Raw genomic sequence first — 20,592 nt, 5'->3', positions numbered from 1 at the left:
AAAAGGAACTTCGATCTTCCCCGGATTAGAAGAGAGCCTGACAAGCCCTCAAAGCGGCCACCAAAACCCACGACCTTTCCCTTTCCTGGCTCGGGCCCTTGCTAGAATGCACCAGGCTTTTCAGCATTGAATGGGGCTCCGGCAAGGTAAGGAAGGTAAAACAAGGCCTTCCGTAAATCCCACCTAAGGCTTCCCAGGAAGTTTCACAAAGCTGAGCTCCCTGCTCTCTTTTCTTTTTCTAAGACACTTTTCTACACTCCACCCCCCACCCCCACCCTTCTGTACATCCAAGGGTTGTGTTTTCTGAATAAGTTCAATGGCGAAAAATGGAAACACCCTTTCAGTTTGGGTAATTCACCAGAAACAACTGAAGCCAACTTCTCCTAAATTGCTTAGTTATAAATTGATGCTTATATGAATAAGAAATGGTTGTACAGTGCAACACCTTTCATGTGTGCATTATATATTCCCATTGCCACCTCCACCCAACATATACATACATATTAGGTCAACTAACAGGAAATGAAAGGAATTGATCACAATATAACAGCACTGCAATAAGCTAAAACAGGCGATGGCTTGCCCATAAAGGAAGACTTTTGATAAATGTTGCAAAGAGACATTTGATAAATGTTGCAAAGAGAAAAGGCTTCACTGAGATGGCTCTAATGGAAGGCCTGTATGGTGAGAATGCAAAAATTCCTTCCGTGGATGCTACTCTTCTCAGAATTTGCATTTATACACATGGAGTGGGCTCTTCAGCATGTTTTTTTAAATAAACAAACTGGAAAATTCTTCCAAATAACCATAAATTTAACTGACACCATCTTATACACATATACATTTTGGAGTATATACATTTTAAAACACCATAGGTACAAAAATATTTTTTATACAAAGAAAAGACCTGGACATGATTAACAGTAAAGTTTGAAGTGCATGTTTTACTTTAAAGAAAAGGGAATCATTATCAAGCTATTATGCATTAAGAAATGTCACTCAGTCATTTTTATTCATTCTACAGAAATCATTGTAAAAGCCAGAATCATACTTCTGCAGGCAGCAATTTTGTTCTGCAGGGGGGTTATTACTCTGGTCCCTTATTAGGATTTATATTACTGCCAAGCAATCCTATAACCATCTCAAAAGAAGTTTACCTTCATGTTATAAAACCAGTAGTGGTATTTATACTGTGCAATAATTAGTGTATTACTTGAATCCACTAACAGGTTCATTTTATCTCTTCACAAAACCTCTAGCCTGCTTATAGAAAGCTTATGCCTCCTTTGGTGCTGTTAAAGTGGTAAAAGAGTGAATGAAGGCTGGTAGCACTCTCTCTTTTTGCCTTGCCTTAATTCCCATCTCTTTTTGCTCTCATCCAATTAGTGCAGTGTATTAAGCAGTTTATCATCTCATAGTCAGCTATTGAGAGAAACAAGGCGAACACTTTGCAATAGAGCCTGCTCTCCTTTGACACCCTCAGGTACTTACATATTCCACTGTGCTATGAATAATAGAGGAAGAATAGAGCACTAATTCCCTCATCAAAGAATGCCTTGTCTGCTGCTTTGCTCAACAACACTATTCTGATCAAAAGAAAAGCAATAAAGCTTAGCATAACAAAACGAAACCTACTTATTAGCTTAGTGGTTAAATTAATGCAGAGACGCTGCTATTCAAAACCTAGGTTTGAAAACAGCCTCCAACAACCTGATAATGCTGCCTTCAGGATGAAGGAATTTTAATCTGAAATTTGAAGCTGGCACAGATGAGTTAATCTATTAAACAGCTATAAGAGGAGTGCAGGATGAGTGGTTCAATTAAGAAATATTTAGGTGGTCAACAGAAGAGAAGCAAAGGAGGCAAGATCAAAATAGGCTGAAGTTGGGAAATAGAAAAGTAATTTTTATCCAGTAAGAAATGATTCTGGCACAAGATGAAACAATTCATCAGGTTTCTTTCTTTTAATAAATACGAACTGTGAAGGCTGGCTTCTAAGCTTATGTATTAAAACCCCCTTCCCTGTCCATCAATATAACTTCGCTGTTTATTTTTAATATACACAGAAAAAGGAGAATAACAGAACCCAGCTTTCTCTGATGAACTCAGGCTTGTTTTTGGTTTTGTAATTCTACAGTTCAATTTATTTAATATGCACGTAAAGATTGATGTACACAAAGAAAGATGACTTTACACCTCTCATTTTTCCATTGTTAAAATAAGGTGAAAGAGTCAAAGTAGGCTGTGTAGTCAGCAAGAGTCATATCAGTAGCAGCTTTAGCTGACTAAACATTTATTTGTAACAAAGCATTAAACAAGCTAGCTTTATTTATTTTATGGTGCAAAAATATCTTCCCTAGCAATTAAGAAGAAATGCAAAATTCCATTATGAAATTTATAATTATAAAATTTACATTTGTAGAAATAAAATGTTTGCTCAAATTTTCTGCAGAATTCTATATAACAATGTATGTGAAATTATAGTCTTGCTGAGATTATGTCATGTACTTGTTTATGCATACACATTATTTTTCATTTCCTCACATTTTATAATAAATATTCTGAACATGGGCTATACCAAAACCTATGCAGTATTTGTAAATATGGTATGTTATTCTAATTTAGGAGGAAACTCTGCTTTTATCCCTCAAAGCCTGAGCTACTGTAATTGGGTTGATTATAGTAGTAATAGATATTATTAAAATGTATGGCCATCCATATGATAGTCTCCCTTAACCAATACTAAAATCATTTACTGGGAAAACAGAACAACACAAAGTAAACTTCCCAATCCAGAGCTGTTAACAAAGAAATTTCTCCCTACGTCAGTGTTAAGATGGGTTGAGCTACTCGACCTAAACCAATGCAAAATTTTTATAGAGGAGTTCTATTGGTACAATGCAACTCACTCTTCAGCAAGGCAAGATAAATCAAAACAAATGTTTTACCTGATGCCTGTCATTTGTATTAATGAAAGCTGAAATAGATGGGGCATCACTACCATATTTGTTTATTCATCTGGCAGTACAATCAGGCAAGAAGTGGGGGATATAAAGTACAAATGGCTTGTTCACCCATATCATTATTCTGTTTCACAGATGTATTTCATATGAATGCACCACTCAGATATTTATACCAATAATTTTATTATATTTCCTTCAACTGTGTAAATGTTTACAACCACATTTAAAATGCTTTTACATATACCAATAAATGTTATTACCCTCATAGAAGTTAAGAATACGTAAATCTATATAGAATCCAGCAGCTCCCTTTACCAGTCCAAAGACCCAGCCAGTGAGGTTGGATTGACTTTTGTTGTACCTGTTAATTGTTTATTGGCAATTAAAATATTATAATCATTATAAGATAACGTTTCTATGGCTTTATTTGCTTACTATAAGGCCATTCCTTTTGTCATCTTAAATTTACTCCATTTTGGTCTCAACTAGCTTCTTCTAATGATAATAGGCTGCCCTATTTATTTTGATGACTCCCAAGAAATTAATGACTAACATTCAAACAGCTGAAAGAATTTGCAACACATAATCTCTTTGGCCTATAAAGAAATCAGTTCTAGGTCTCAATAAACAACAACCTATTATAAAATCTAAATTGCGAGCTGCTTATTATATTCATCAACTTTTAATCTGCTTTTTTTTACATATTTTAGTACTGAAGAAACTTAGATTTTAAAGTAGTTTTCTTAATCTACAGCCATACTAGAAAGCCTCAGAAAACAGAAAATAAGAGAAAAAAGAGGAAGATTAATTACCGCTATAAACGGAGGTCACAAACAACATTTTTAAGTACTGAACTCGCCCCCAGATTTTACTATACTGAATGTCTGAAAGAGTTTGCTGAGGTTTACTTCGGAATAGCTACTCATAGACAACCATTTGTCTACTGTGTTCTTCAGCCTTTTGTATCCCTCCTTGTAGGCTTCCAACATCTTCTTCAATTCATCTATAGGGATAGAGAAAATTAAAAGATTAGAAGGGGGAAATGAATTACTTCTTAGCCATGCTTTGCAGAACTTTTATCTCTTTAAAATATGATGATCTCAAAACCCATAATTCTTTGCAAGATGCCTGCTGATGAGCTTGCTATTCCCCTGCTAACATTTTTAAAAAGTACTTTAGTCAGCATGTTTATGTAAGTGTCATACTTGTTATTTACAAACAGATCAGGTGCATCAAGAATTAGTCAACCCACTTGTCATGCCCAACTGTATTGGTACACCAGCTTCTGTCAGTAAATGCTAGGAAGTCTAGTTTGCCCATTAATGCTGAATAAATTGGAGTAGAGAGGGTAGAGAAGAACAGGAATGAGGGAACAGAATCAGCTGTATCACAGAACCAACTGATAGCAAAGAGGTTTAACAAAGAAAACAAAACCAAGTTTAGTGCCACAATTATCTGACCATCTGCTTTCAATGTTGTGAACCTTGTCTCCTGACTAAATTACTGAAGAGCTTTATAATGTTGAGGACATTGGGAACTTTCTTTAATTGCTTATTATAAGGCATACAAAAGTCCCTACAGAAATGCTCTGAAGGCTATTAAAGTGAAATGAACATTCTGTTCCACTTACATTTCCCCCTAAAATTTTTAGAAAAGCCATTTATGAGGGCTGCAATCAGAAAATCAGAAATTCTCCTTATGAATTCATTTATGCACTTTTAAAGTGCTTGAGGAAATACTTGCAGGCACCCTTCCCCCTTTGCTATATGCATTAACACATTCAGTGGGAATAGCAAGCAAGTTGCATATTTTATTGAGGTACCTTTTTGGGAATATACAGACAAATAGGCTTTATGGCTAGATAGCCTATAACCAACTTGAGAAAACAAAATCTGAAACTATATGTCACTGGAAGAACCAGAATTACTACAAGAGGCTATCTTATATCAGATCAAGCTATCCCTTTAGATCAGATTGTTGACTAATTGGTAGCGGTTTTTCTTGGTCTCAGAGGTCCTTTCAAATTGTTTTCTACCAGAAATTACCATCCTGTCTGAAAATAGTAGTGCTGAAAACTAGGCAATTTATTAATGTTATGAAATAGGTAGACCGACAGACCAACCGACCAGCAGATAGATATAAAATGATTACAGGTAGTCCTCAAGTTAATGGAACCTGCCCATTCCATTCGTAATCTGAGGATTCATGGGAGTGAATCTTGTATCTTGATCAGGATCATTTCCTCCTTTCGCCGATCCATTCACTAATCAAATGCACAGATCATTAAGTGCATATGAGGTATTTCAGGATGGGAAAGGCCATGGGGTACCTAGTGATGAAATAGGCCATCTGCTTAAGACCACTCAAGGCCTCCCCGACCCACTGAAATACCCCATGCTCCCCACAATTGCCTCCCCCCCAATCTGCTGTGCTGGGTTTCTTACTGTGTGAAGATCTAGCAAGCTGTCTCCTCTCAGTCATATGTGCCCCTCTGCAGCTCCTTTTTGGTGTGCACAGGCCTTTCCTGGCACTTTGCCAGCCAAAACAGAACTCTGTTTAGGCCTGCGCAGGCCTTTCCCAGCATTTTGCAAGCCAAAATGGAGGTTTGGAGGGTAGGGATAGGCCTGCCCACCCCTCTGATGCTCCATTTAGAGCTGCACAGGCAAAGTCCCGGGCGAGGCCTGTGAAGGCCAAAACAGAGCATCGGAGGGGCGGGCTGTTTTGGCCAGCAAAGTGCAGGACGAATATTGCAGAGCCTCTGCAGTTGTTTGTAAGGGCGAACATCCGCCGTGGTGCTGCAAAATTAGTAGTTTCAAGACTTGTTCATAAGCACTAGAGGGTGCTGATTGTGTAACTTCATACGTTCTCTAAGGGAACGCATGAAGGGATTACCTATACACTGGAATTTACAAGAGCAGATCATTGTGGAGCCCTTAGTACAATCTGAACTTGATTATTTTCTTGTGGATATTTCATTATCCAACTAGATAACATCTTCAGTGCTGTAGTACTACTGTACCAGAGCATTTCGAGACACTGGAGTTTTAAGATACCAAAGTCTAACATAACAATTCTTCTAGTAAATGTTCACTGCATGTTGCCTGTGAATTAGACTGGATTGAGAGGCTGGCTCAGGCTTTTCAGAATTCTAGATTATATTATTTATCTTTTTGTTTTTACTCATTCTCATTTTATGACAGTTAGAGAAGTTCCATGAATTCAGTGGATGTTACTAGCTCAAGAGAGCAACATTGTTTCAGTTTGTAAATCTCATGATTTTCCATCATTAGTCATATGGTGAGGCATGATGAACATCTAGGAGGGCCATACTTTCACATTAAGGAAATTAATAAGAAAATTTCATTAAGGTTTACTATTACATATGACCCTCACTTAACAATTCATTCACTGACTACCTGAACTCATAATGGTTGCTGAATGAGTGGTAATGATGACTGGTCTTCATAGTTCATTGGGTGCAACGTCATCATGGTCATGTCTCAGTCTTTTTATCCTATATAATATATACTTCTATATATTGTATGGTTTGCTTGGGGTTAGTTTTTAAAATAATAATTTTATTAATCATTACATTTAAAAAGACAAAATCTAACACAAAATAAAAAAGAAAAAGTAGAAAGTTCAGAAAAAAAGAAAACTAGAAAAGAATAAATAAGAATATAGTAAAGAAAAAGACAATATGTATAAAGAAACCACTTTCTTCTCTCCATACCTCAGGAATAGAATTCATGGCCAACTGAGACCTACAGTGCCTTCCTCATTTTTTAAAATATACATCTAAAGTAACTTATATTAGCATTTATTTACTTGAATGAAATTTGTGAATTAGCAGTCCTTTAGCCTTTTCACTCCATTCTTGTTTTATTAAACCATGGATCAGTGAAAACTGTCTTGCAGACTCATGCAGTGTCTACCTTTCTCCTTAGCATTTCTTTATTATGATACATATATTAACACACATGATTAAAAAAGGACTAGTTATGCTAAAAGAATGGACACCCATGAAGTAAACAAAAGTAACCATGAGAAAAATTTGATCAAATTTAGTTTGTCTTCCCTAGCATGGCTATTAAGAATATAGGAAACTGAAATTTATACACCTAGAAAGTACTGAAGCTGGGGGCAGTTGTTAAACAATAATTTGACTGAAGACAGAACCATGTTTTTATGTGGGTTTTTTGCATATACAAAATTGTCATTTTTTTCATCCAACTAAAATATGATCTTGATGGACTAACTTACCAAGTAGGGCCAGCCCAAGAAATTTGACTGTCTATAGCAAAGGATGGGATATCATCTTGTCATTCATGTGCAGAAGATGGACAATGAAATCTTACTTTGGTAATATTAGTCTGATAATATTATCTGGAAATAGAATGGTGTCCTTCAGAAAATTTGGGAGCAGAAAATTAGAGATGCCATACCAGGCATCTCTAATTTTCATTAAGAGTCTAGTCATTCCATCATTTGCTGCTGCCTCCTACGTGTTGTAATTGCTATTTCAAGCAGCCATCTCACTAGGTCTAACAGTAGGAACACACACACACACACACACACACACACACACACACACACACTATACACTATATTGCCAAAAGTATTCGCTCACCCATTCACATAATCAGAAGTAGTTGTGAGCGAATACTTTTGGCAATATAGTGTATATTTATTCTTTTATACTATATAGTTATATAAATTAAATATACATATAATTATGTACTGTATATAATGTTGCTAATATAGAAAAGTGCTTTGCAAAATTAATAAGGAATATTTTGTTTTAAAATATAAAACAATAAAGAGAAAATACACCACTAGACTATAACCTTATTTGTACTGCAGCAGTATATGCATTTGAATGACAGAAGTGCAGTTGATGACTGGGGAGAATAGATTTAAAGAACTGTAGTAATATAGAGCAGGAAGATAAGAGACAACACAGCTCCTGATGTGTTTACCTCGTCTACTGATGGGATATTGACTTTTCCCACCAGGTTGGTTAGAAAGGGGACTATTTGCGCTGCCACACAGCAGAGTAAGAATGGCAACCAGCATCGTTCTATGCTCTCCTTAGTCAACGACAATTGTGACCATTGTATAGCACACAGTCAGTCAATACTTTCAAGCTACCATACCATCCAACTTGGAGATGCATATAAGAACTTCATTTTTTCTAAATAAAATTTAAATCAATAAAATAGTATATCTTTTTTGAGAACAGTGTTGTTATATGATGGAAATTGCTTGTGGAACATTCAGATATATGGACAGAACACAATTTTATACCAGCTGCTACCATACCCTTTACATTTGTGTCAGAAAAAATCCAAACAGTCTTTTACAACATCAAAACAAGATATATACTATGCAATGTTTTCACACAAAGAGCTTCCTAAAGATTTTCTAACTTTTAAACACAAAATACACACACAATTAAGTTTTAAACTGAATGATGTAAACTATAAAAGAAAAACAATTTAAATTAAACATTTATCAATTGGTATTTTAATAATTGAAGATAATGTGGAATTTATAAAATGTATTAGCATTCTTCTAAATATTTTCATTATTTAATTTTTCATTATTAAAATAGTGCACAAATAATATAGAAGACTTTTTTTGGGCTCGCTTTCACTTGTATGGAATATTTTTATATTTTATATCCAGTTACTGTACACTTAATCTTTTCATATTAAATTATTAATGAGCAAAGTTGCTAATTTATTGTCTCAAATATTATTTGATTTTTGTTAATTCTAAAACTGTGGAGAATTTTAGCAATGGATGATTTTTCATTTAGAAAGTTGTAGGTTGGTACATACAGTTCTTATTCAATTATTCTTGTGTGTTCAGGAGTCAGTGCATCATTCTTATTTAGTTAGCTTTTTATTTAAAGAATATGCTAAATTATAAACCATTAGAAACTGATTTTTAAAAACTTCGCCTACATTATTGTATTTAATTATATCAAACACAGGAACACTAGCAGCTGACTTTGTTCTAAATACCTGTGTTTCATCTATTTCTATGCAAAGATAGCAAACAACAGTCAGTCATAATTGATTCTGTCAGATGTTATACAATCAGTCATAATTGTCTGTCTAGAGGTGTGTCAATTTACAGTAAGTTAAATAAATATTCTGTCAATTATGAAATCAGTTAAGGCAAGACTTTTTTTAATTACGATTCCCCACTTTGCAACATATAGCACCCTTATCCATGATGATAGGTCTATCATTTCTACTATGTCAATATAAAAGAGGAAGAAATAGCAGTGTTACAACCCCCCAAATATCTATTTAATATCAATGATTATTAAAAAGTAGTAAGAGTAACATTAATTTATGATGTTAATACAAATGTGTTCCAAAACATAGTAATCCCAGTATCATTATCATAAATAGGGCAGCAAACTCTTGTATTATAGATAACTCTGCAGACATATGTGAACTATATACTGCACTAATTTAACATTACATGCATGAAATGAATGCAAGGAAAGCTACAGTCAATATTTTAACACTAAAGCTTTTATTATTTCCACAAAAATCTCTCAATACATTTTTCACCACATCCCAACTTTTGTTTTATATATACTTCTGGTAGTGAACACCATTTCTTTTGTTTAGTAAGAATCTGACATATTATAACCATTCAAATAGCTAATCATTCTTCTATTCTGTTAGATTTTTTGACAGCAGAATATATTTAATATATGAAAATTATCTCTCTCTTACCAACAAAGAAACCCCTTCAAACAAAGACCATTGATACTATCACCGTTAGCTGCTGAAGTCCACCACCATTATTCTACAAGTCTCTTTTGCTTAAAAATAATTATCCTCACTTTCCTTGTTCTGTTACAAAAATATAGCTTCTAGGCTGAATAAAAAATAGGGTCTCAGTGCTTTATTACAGTGATCTCACAAATATTTAGAAGTGTGATTGTAAGTCCATTCATTCTTGGTCTAATTCAGATTCAAATCAACACGGAGAGCTATTTTCCTTTGCTGCATCCAGTGCTATGGAACAGAGTTATTGCAGATGTGAGTGAGGAGGCCTGGTCGAGAAACCTGGCTACTTATAAGAGAATAAAGAGCATTGTGGTGGGGTGGGAAAATATCAGAGGGTGCTTTTATCATATTTTACAAGAGCAAAGTTATCCTGAAAGTGATAAATTTATTTCAATAGGATGAATGATTGTATCAGAGGTTGGGCAAAAAGCTGTTTTGTATTTCTAACTCCAAAAGAAATTGCACATGCCCCCTTGCTGTGGATATAAAATACTGTCAGCATATTGGTCAGAATTTATTTTATTTATTTTGGGGAATGTGTATATACATGGGCAGTGGGGCGGGGGGAGACATTCTGCAGGATCATTAAGCAGTGTTGTATAAATAAAGTTAGAAGATCAAACGAAAAAGGGGCCTCGGGTTAAATGCTGGAAGACAAGCTTAAATAAAGTTCTGCAGAAAAAAAGCAAGACATGCTGTAATTCCAAGAACCTATTACTTCAGACAATTTACTTCAAAAAATAAAATCAGAATGGTAAATGATTACCCCAAAGCAATCATGTCATCATCACTGAAAGATGGAATAAAATAATTTTTTGTGAAGTGGCTGAATGAGAGCAACTTAAAAGCCACGGAGCCTGTCAGAAGCACATTATTTCTTTTTACACCCCGTTTCCCAATTCATCTCAGTGCTGCTGACTAACCTTGGCTCCCAGCAGGTGGAGCATTTAAAATAAATAGCATTTCCTACAAAATGCGCTCCAACTGCCCCATGACAGACGCTTCCAATTCCTGGCCAGCCACTGGATCAGCTTCAGCGGTATCTAACAAGGTGTAAATACAATAACAAGCATGTAATTAAGTGAACATGATGAAGTTAATGGAGATAATTCATTCCATTTTGGGCTTATGAATATTCTATTAGATGTTATCAGGCAGCTGGAATAGCTGTTAATTTAATCATCATTCAGACCAGCAAAATGTTCTTTGTGCGAGTATAATTGCAGAGAATGAATAATTGATTTGACAATTGTACCAGTGGATTTCAAACAGTTCTGTGCGCTCTCAGAGCAGGAAGGGAGGAGAACTGGAATACTCAAAGCAGTGAAGAGGTGGCAGAGAAGCCAGCCTGTAAATTGAACATTATCAGGACATTATCAGGACACAGAGAAAGGACAATTTTTATTTTATCAATGCAACACAATTACATTACAGAGAGCTAGTAATCACTCTGCCCACACTTTAAAAGGAGAAATAAATTATTCTTCATGTAAAATGACAAAAAATAAATATCAAAACCATTTAGAAACCATTGATATTGGATGTTTAATTTTTTGCATTATATTTCATTATAGAAAATATCAAACTGTGCTTGAAATTACTGCACATTTAACTCTGTTTCCTGCAATCAAATACACAGATTGTACTTTATCCGTATCTCTGAATTACAGAATGTTCTATGAATTACAATTATTTATTTCAATTTTTAAAGAACATATCTATATAGTTAAAATATATTTATTTTAATATATTAAGTACAACATATCTAAAGCATTTATATTTCATATGAACAAAATGTGTGTGAATCTAGGTTTCTCTATACACTCATACAAACTTACACACATATATAAACATTGACATTCTATGGCTTTTATTTCCTTGAGTAGCTAAACAGGAAACATTTACAATATCATCAAGAGAGGCAATTATTATCACAAAATTTGCTTTCAAACAGTGAAGGTCCAAATCTACCAGGCAATACTAATATATACTCACTCTTTCTCTTTATATGTACCTAATATGGGGAGACTTTTAATGCCCTCAAATATGTTACAACAAATAGGAAAAATGCAACATTTCTGTACCTTTGCTAAATCTATTGAATAACAGACATGTAAACCATTGGATATCTGTGTGCCCAGGGAAATTTAGTGCACAATGCACATAGTGAAACCAACCACCAATAAAGTCTTAAGCTCTTATTGTCTGAAAGCTTTAACAGATCCAAAGGAAATTCTGACATTCTGACTAGTACACCTCTAAGGAAGAAGTGTGCTGAGTCCCAGAGATATATGCTCTCAATTGCATAGGTCAGCGACCCTATGGCACGCGTGCCACAGGTGGCACGGGGAGCCATTTGTCAGGGCACGTGTGGAGCTGCTCTGTCAACTGGCCAGCGCGCATGTGCGCACTGGCCAGCTGGGTTCACCCCTTTTTAAAGCCATTTTTCACCCTCCCCAGACTCCAGAGGCTTTATAGGAGCCTGGGGAAGGTGAAAAGAGCCTCCCCCACCCGCCCAGAGGCCCTCCGGAGACTTCATGAGTTCCCTGAAGCCTCTGGAGCGCAAAAAAATGGCCCTATGGGCAAACCGGAAGTTCGGGAACGGACTTCCTGTTTGCTCGGAGGGTCGTTTTGAATGCTCCGAAGGCTTCAGGGAAGCCTCCTGAAGGTCCCTGAAGCCTCCGGAGGGCTTCCGGGGGGTGGGCGCGGGAGGCTATTTTCGCCCTCCCCATGCTCCTATAGAGCCTCTGGAGCCCGGGGAGAGGGAAAAAAGCATGCAAAATGGGGGAGGGGTTTACACATTGCATTATGGGTGCGGCACGCCTGCACACGACCCCCCCTATGCTCCCCCCACTTATGGCACGCGAGCCAAAAAAGGTTCGCCATCGCTGGTATAGGTGGTCTAGAACAGAGCATACTTCTCACAGTATGGGATTGCTTAATGTTCTTCCCACTGATCCTTCAGCAACTTGCAAAACCATGATCTGTTAACCAGGTTAGATACGTTCAAAGTTTAAGATTTAGTATCTTCCTAAAGTAAAATTAATGTTTAGATGTTGCAATATTTACATTTTTCATCAATTATATAAAACAAGATATTTGTGACATTTAGAAATAAGTAAAATTTACCTACTTATAATTTGAACTTTCTTTTTAAAATGCTGAAAATATTAATGGAAAATTCATACTACTAGACAATGCCTGATTTTTTCTGCATTATCATTTTTGAAAACATACATACAGAAATTACAGGTGTTCTCGTCCAATCTTGCATACTCTCCACCCTTAATTTCCAGCAATTATAGTACACTGGCTATTTGTTTTTATTCTTGGTTGCTAATTATTAAAGTTCCAACCACATTTCTAACATCTGTAATGTATAAATTGTATGGATCCAAGTGAAAAGTAGGAAAAAAGAGGGGGGAACCTAATATTTTATTTCCCTCAAATGGCTTTTGGAATGACCCTCATATATATCTATTCTTTAAAATATTTCCTTAAAATCTCATTGAAGTCTCTTTCCTCTCACATTTACTTCCTTTCATTACTAGGATATATCCATATTATTTTCTTGGCAATAATATTGAAAGGCTAGTGCCTTCTTCTAGATTAAAAAAAATCAATTTTGCTATCTACAAATTGGGATTACTTGGTGTTGACCATGATTCAAGTACTAATCCTGTCCAATTAACCTTGTCTGGAGCAGGCATCTGTGATTTTTTTCACTTAATATTTTTAGTTTAAGATGGATTGCCAGGTACATAGCAAGTATAAGGGTTAGCATATGCAAGTTGTAGAGATAACATTAGAAACTTGATTGATATGCTTTATTGACTTCTGGTTGACGTCACAGCAATATCAGACACCGGGAACGGGTCTCTGCGTTCCCTGTGCTGAGTTCTCCCTGTTTATAGGCTCCGAGAGGAGCCAAAGTCAGCTTGCAGAGGCGGTGAAGCAAAGAGGGGCGCCCAGTGAGGTCAAGGAGAGTCGCAGCTCTCCTGTCTGACACAGGGTTCTTTTTTTCAGGTTAGATTAGAAGTTAGGTAGAATGGAAAGAAAATGTTTATTAACAAAGGGTGACATGATTAAAAATTAGAATAGGAGATAAAAATAAGAGAAAGGGGGAATATTAGTGTATACACTTTTATATAATAAAATGAGAGCAATAATAAGAGAAAACATGGAATAATTGAATAATGACAGACTGCAACTTAATATTAATATGTATTACTATTAGAAATATATAAGTTGGTTGAAAGTAATAACTATGACTAATACTATTAATTTTATTTGTATTAGAATGTATGACACCCAGGTGCCACACTGTTCACATTGATATGTTTGTAAAAAACAAAAAACAAAGAAACTGTATTGATATGCCTGGCATATCTGAAACACAAGAATAAAGATATTATTAACCCAGATATAGATGCTATTGAAAATTCAACTATAAGAGTTGTATGTTAGAATTTTTAAGAATCACCTAATATGTTTTAGTAAGTATATTCATAACTTAATTAATAGTAAATATGAAGAGCAGATATAAATAGGTAAGCAGATATAAAGTTAATATCTAGCCTAATCATGCAAGTCAGTAAATAATCTAAAATTGGCCGATCTAAAATTCCAGCAAAAGTAATCCTGGTTGCCTGAATCAACCTGAAGTTGTATTCACAACACACCTGAAGCGCCTAAGGTAAGAATCAGCAAATTTTATTATAACTTTAAGTTGGGTGTCATTCTTTCTGTTTCAGAAAGCTTTACACACCCCATTAGGGCCCCAGGCCAATTGCCAGATCCAAGTCTTTAGGCCCTTTTGGAAGATCAAAAGGGTAAGTATGGATCTCACCTTGGAAGATACAATGTTCAAGAGGATGAGAGCCATGGCAGAAAAAGTTATCCTGGACCCCGCCAGTTGGAATTCCTAGATTGATGGGGTCTGCAACAAACCTCTTCTGTCAGTATGGGTTGAGCAGGCCAATGTCACTGGGGTGAGATAGTTTTTCAAATACTCTGGATCCAAAACATAAAGAACTTCTAAGGTAATAACTAAAACCTGAATTCCAGAAGCACTGAAGCTGGAGTGTAACATGGGATACCTTAAGTACCCCAAGAATCTTCCAGCAAGCTGCACTATAGCTTCCAAATACTCTTCGAGGGCAGCCCGATGTAGAGCAAGCAGGAGTTGTGAGTCTAGGAGAAACACCCCCAAGTTGTGCACTGGGTCTGTCTGAGGCAGTGCCCATCAAGAACTAAAGATGTCAAACCCAAAATTGTTTTTTCAAGAGGCAACTGAACTTTCTTGATTTTCTTTGAAAATGTTTCACTTCTCATCCAAAAAGGTTCTTCAGATCTGAACAACCATGACTGAGAATCATGGATGACTGAGAATCTCATAGACATAAAGATGTTTATGTCCTGGATCCTGAAGCTCCACACACTCAAAAGCCACTTAGTCTTGCCAGGCTTAAGCAAAGCCTGTTGTCCCCTATCCAGAGTCCACAATTTCTAGGCACCGCAAGAAGGCAGCAGCAGCAGCATTTGGGACACCAGGGATGGAGATATAAAGCTGAGTATCATCAGTATACTGATGGTACCTCATACGAAGCGGCTTCACTTAGATATTAAAAAGAAGGGGAGCAAGTACTGACCCCTGCAGCATATCACAAAGGAACTCTGTGAGAACAGAATGTGCAGCTCAAGCAAAACTTGCTAGGAGGACAATGCCCTGTGACAGAAGTGAAGGGAATGTGCCCCCAGTAACCTCAACAGTAACCTCAACAGAAACTTCTAGTTGACAATGTCTCACCATATCACCATATCACTAAGATAATGAATGAGGCATTGTTTTTCATTCATAGGCCAAGGAACAGTTAAGGATGAAATCAGTCAACTTCCTCAGTGAATTTGGGATGAAATGGAGGCTGTGTGAGACATTTGGCAGTAGATTGTGGAGAAGAGCCAGAAAGTATTTGAAAAATAGGTATAGTAAGTATGGAAACACAATTTCAAAATTGCTAGATTCTATTATTTAAAAAAGAGAAATGTTGCTAGCATAATAATAAGCAAAAGATATACAGAGTGCTTTCACTGAACATTTTCTTCTATTAATACATCTAATAATCTTGAAAATTCTAAAATAAGTAATTACTTAGTAAACTATAACTTATTAAATTAGTGAATGAACTTGTTTTTAGTCTCACAAATCCACAGTTGTTTTTTCTGCACTTTGTGCTGCCACTAAACAACCCTGAGTTTTCTCTCTATGTCTAAGCCTTGCATAATTGTCCTGTCATTAGCTCAGTATCCTCTGTGTTCCTTACCTGACAAAGTGAAAACCCCTGCCCTCTGCTTAATTTGCTGTATCATTATTATTGGGAATCATAACACATGATAATGCACGAACTAATTATTTTCTTCCTGTAAATTCCTGTACAAAATATTTTTTTAAAAAAACAAATCTTCCTATTTGCCAGATATGCATGGGTAATTTGAATGAAATAATACCTGCACAGGAATTTGGATAGTAAGACATAATTCTTCATCCTGGCAGTTGTTAGCATACTAGTCCTTCAGGATGAAAGACTTTTAAGTTCCAGTGATAAATCCTAATTTGTTACCAAAGGATCAGTTTGGTCAAGTAGGTAACAGAATAACAGAGTTGGAAGGGACCTTGGAGGTCTTCTAGTCCAACCCCCTGTTCAGGCAGGAAGCTCTGTACCATTTCAGACATATGTTGTCCAATCTCTTCTTAAAAGCTTCCAGTGTTAGAGCATTTACAACTTCTGGAGGCAAGTTGTTCCACTAATATTGTTCTAACTGTCAAGAAATAGTAAGCAAATACTGTTTACTACTTTTAATACTATTGTTACTGATATTAGGAGACAAAAATATTTTAAGGCATTTAAGGCAATCAGGATGCATAAGAAGGGGATACAGCATAATCTTGAATACCTTCATAATGGAATACAAGTGAGGGAAAGCAAAAAACCATAGGTTGCTCCATGATATGGAAATGTTTCTCTTCTGCAGGTGGAATCACGGTATGGAGTCTATGAAGAGTAATGGCTCCGGATGGCTTCATTAAAATACAATCCATATATTGCTTTAGTGGATCCACATCCACTAAAGCAATATATGGATTGTATTTTAATGAAGCCATCCGGAGGGGCTCTGAAGATTGTAAACTTAAGGCAAAAATGTTTCCTGCCGTGTCTTCTTTATTATTCCAAAAACATGGGGTGGGGGGAATATACTGTATATATCAGTGATGGCGAACCTATGGCACGCATGCCACAAGTGGCACGCGGAGCCATTTGGCAGGGCACGCGAGGCGCTGCCCTGTCAGCTGGCCAGCGCGCATGCGTGCGCTGGCCAGCTGAGTTCACCTTTTAAAAAGCTATTTTTCGCCTTCCCCAGGCTCCAGAGGCTTTATAGGAGCCTGGGGAGGGCGAAAAGAGCCTCCCCCGCCCCCCCGGAGGCTTCAGGGACTGTCCGGAAGCTTCCCTGAAGCCTTCAGAACGCTTAAAACCACCCTCCGAGCAAACCAGAAGTGACTTCCAGGTTGCTCGGAGGGTCGTTTTAAGCGTTCCGAAGGCTTCAGGGACCGTCTGGAGGCTTCACTGAAGCCTTCAGAGCGCTTAAAATGACCCTCCGAGCAAACCGGAAGTGACTTCCGGGTTGCTCGGAGGGTCGTTTTAAGCGTTCTGAAGGCATCAGGGAAGCCTCCGGACGGTCCCTGATGCCTCCGGAGGGCCTCCCGGGGGGGGGAAGGCTCTTTTCGCCCTCCCCAGGCTCCTATAAAGCCTCTGGAGCCTGGGGAGGGCGAAAAAAGCATGTAAAAATGGGGGGGGAGGTTGCGCATTGTGTGTGCATGTCCACTGGGGGGTCACGCGTTGCATTATGGGTGCGGAACGCCCGCACACGACCCCCCCTGGGCTTCCCCCACTTGTGGCACGCGAGCCAAAAAAGGTTCGCCATCGCTGGGCTAGAAAGTGGAAGACAGTGAATTCTTAGGCAGAAAGCCTAAGCTGGGTGACTTTTAGTCTGTCACTTTCTAGCCCTAAGAAAGAGGCAACAGCAAAACATTTCTGAAAGTCTTGCCAAGAAAACTAGGGACTAGTCCTGAAATGACTCAAAGGCACAAAAGGAGAAAAAATAGTGGTAAAAGGTGAAACTTTAGTCTACTCTTTCTTGCCATTTACTGTAAACTGTTGAGTCTTTAAAGAATACAAGTTCATTCATTAGCTGCAACTTTACCTCAAACTTCTTTTTAAAAATTCTTAAAGAATACCACTAATGTTAGTGAGATTGATATTGTCAGCTATTTTTAAAAATGTTTTATTTGTCATTTATTATTCGAGTTTGCCCAACGTATTATCTAAAAGAAATTTTCATATAATCCTCACAAGACATATAGGAAAAATATTCCCTATAATTTCCTTATCATATTTTATGTTTTTTCTAACCTCTATGGTCTAATATTACTAAAACTTCTTGGACTAGTTTCATGATTAATTATTACAGTTTATATTTATAGCAATCTGTTAAATTTCTTCTTTTGTACATATTGCCGAATCACATTTATTTTGTGATTTTAGAATCTTTTAAATTTAGTCAGGTATATGTCAACTTTTTATCACTAGCAATTTTGAATGCTTTTTGTGACTCCATTATTTAATAGTACTTGTACTTTTTAGAGGATGCATATTTTATTGCTTAATCTCATTGTTATTACTGGTTTATTTATTTTAGCTGCAGCCAAAGTTTCATTTTTCTTTTGGAAATACTCTTTAATTATACTTAGAAAGTGGTTCAGAGTATAGTGTTAATTTTATGTACAAGTCTCACTGAAAGTCATAAATCTATTATTTAAAAACAATCACTTTTATATGTATGGACATATAGCCTGGAATCTATCAAAATTATGTATCACAGTCAAATGTCAAATTTACATTCAGGCATATTGAGCATGCTATTCTTTCTCAGGTCAAGTAGTACATGCAAAGCTCAAGCCAGGACCAAGTAAAAGAAAAGAAGGCATGGGATGTGAAAAGGAAATATAGTTAAAACTTGTTTAAATCAAGATCATTTACCATTTTACTCCATACTTATCTCACCTTGCAAGGCAATCTGTCTTCCATCCTGAGAACACTGTTCATTGTTCTCTAAACTTCTCACCACCACCCCCTTTTGAGGATTGCGTCAACTTTCCCAATCACAACTTTTCTTAGTCTTTCTCTTCCTCTTAGCACTTTCACTTTCTCCCAACTTTTTAAAAAAGTTCATTCTCTTTCTCTTTTTTTAGAATATTTTTATTCAATGTTTTCCAAACATTAAAATCACAAGTACACTTTTACAGCTTTCCATTATTGGTATTTCTTATTTCTAATTTCGGGGCTTTCCATTCTACACACTGAGGGGGCCACACACTGGACCTTGTTTTTGTATCTGAGCAGTGGACGAGTGATCTGGGAATAGGGGATTTAGTTATTACTCCCCTGTCATGGTCAGATCACTCATCTCTCTGGCTGGACTTCCCTGGCGCTACCCCCCACCGCGAGGAGGCGGAACCAGACTGTCCAAGTTGGTACCGCCCCAGGCACCTGATGGAACCAGATAGGTTCCAGACGGAGCTTGGGCCACTACCTGTAGCCCTGACCCGCTCTCGGTTGGAGGACCTAGTGGCCGCCTGGAATAGGGCGGCAGCTGGGGCCTTGGACCGGGTTGCGCCTTTGCGGCCTCTCCTACGGCAGCGACCCACCCGGGCTCCTTGGTATACCGAGGACCTGAGGGTGATGAAGCGCCATAGGAGACGTCTAGAGAGCAGGTGGAGGTCCTCACGCTCCGAATCTGATCGAACACAGGTAAGAGCCTATTTACGGACCTACCTTGTGGCATTAAGAGCGGCCAAACGTAGACATTGTGCCGCTCTTATTGCGTCCGCTGATAACCGCCCTGCCGCCCTGTTTCGGGTAACCTGCTCCCTCTTATCGCAGAGGACGCGGGAAGCCCCCTTGCAGGGCAGAGCAGAGGAGTTTGGGGAATATCTGCAGGACAAAGTCGCTCAGATCCGGAGCGGATGGGCCCCCTTCAGTGGACCAGGGGAGCCGTCAACAGTGAGTCTTGTGAGACCATTCTGGGAGGAGTTTGACTCTGTTGCCCCCGAGGATTTGGACAGGTTACGTGGACGGCTGCGACCCACCACATGTTTAATGGACCCGTGTCCCTCCTGGCTGGTACTGGCATCCTGGGCGGTGACACGAGGCTGGCTACTGGGCCTGGTGAACGCCTCGTTGGGCGAGGGGTCCTTACCAACCGCCTTGAAAGAGGCGGTGGTGAGGCCCTTACTCAAGAGGCCTTCACTTGACCCGATGGAGCTAGCTAATTACCGTCCAGTCTCCAACCTTCCCTTTTTAGCGAAGGTTGTAGAGAATGTGGTGGCACAGCAGTTTCCGCGACACCTTGACGAATCCGAATATCTAGACCCACGCCAGTCCGGCTTCTGACCCGGGCACAGCACAGAGACGGCCTTGGTCGCGTTGGTTGATGATCTCTGGAGGGCCAGAGATAGAGGTTGTTCCTCTATCCTGGTCCTATTAGATCTGTCAGCGGCTTTTGATACCATCGACCATGGTATCTTATTGCGCCGGCTGGAGGGGATGGGAGTCGGAGGCACCGTTTTGCGATGGTTCGGCTCCTACCTCTCCGACCGGACGCAATGTGTGTTGGCAGGAGGGCAGAGGTCGACCCTGAGGCCACTCACTTGTGGGGTGCCACAGGGGTCGGTCCTCTCGCCCCTTCTGTTTAACGCA

At 38.0% G+C, this 20,592-nt stretch overlaps 1 protein-coding gene across 2 annotated transcripts in view; it reads right to left on the bottom strand.

The window, feature by feature from the left end:
* Nucleotides 1-956: 956 nt before the first annotated feature.
* Nucleotides 957-20,592, bottom strand: part of POLA1 (DNA polymerase alpha 1, catalytic subunit) — a 511,093-nt gene continuing 491,457 nt past the window's right edge. For both annotated transcript variants that reach the window (XM_081949269.1, XM_081949270.1), the window contains exon 37: nucleotides 957-3,966. In XM_081949269.1, the coding sequence (XP_081805395.1) occupies nucleotides 3,806-3,966 (161 nt within the window). In that variant the 3' untranslated portion in view covers nucleotides 957-3,805. The remainder of the gene's footprint in view (nucleotides 3,967-20,592) is intronic.

This window comes from Natrix helvetica (genome assembly GCF_964273705.1).
Source record: "Natrix helvetica genome assembly, chromosome: 3".
In the NCBI taxonomy this organism is placed as follows: domain Eukaryota; kingdom Metazoa; phylum Chordata; class Lepidosauria; order Squamata; family Natricidae; genus Natrix; species Natrix helvetica.
Note: the sequence above shows the minus strand (reverse complement) of the source record. Positions and strands in the feature narration are given on the sequence as shown.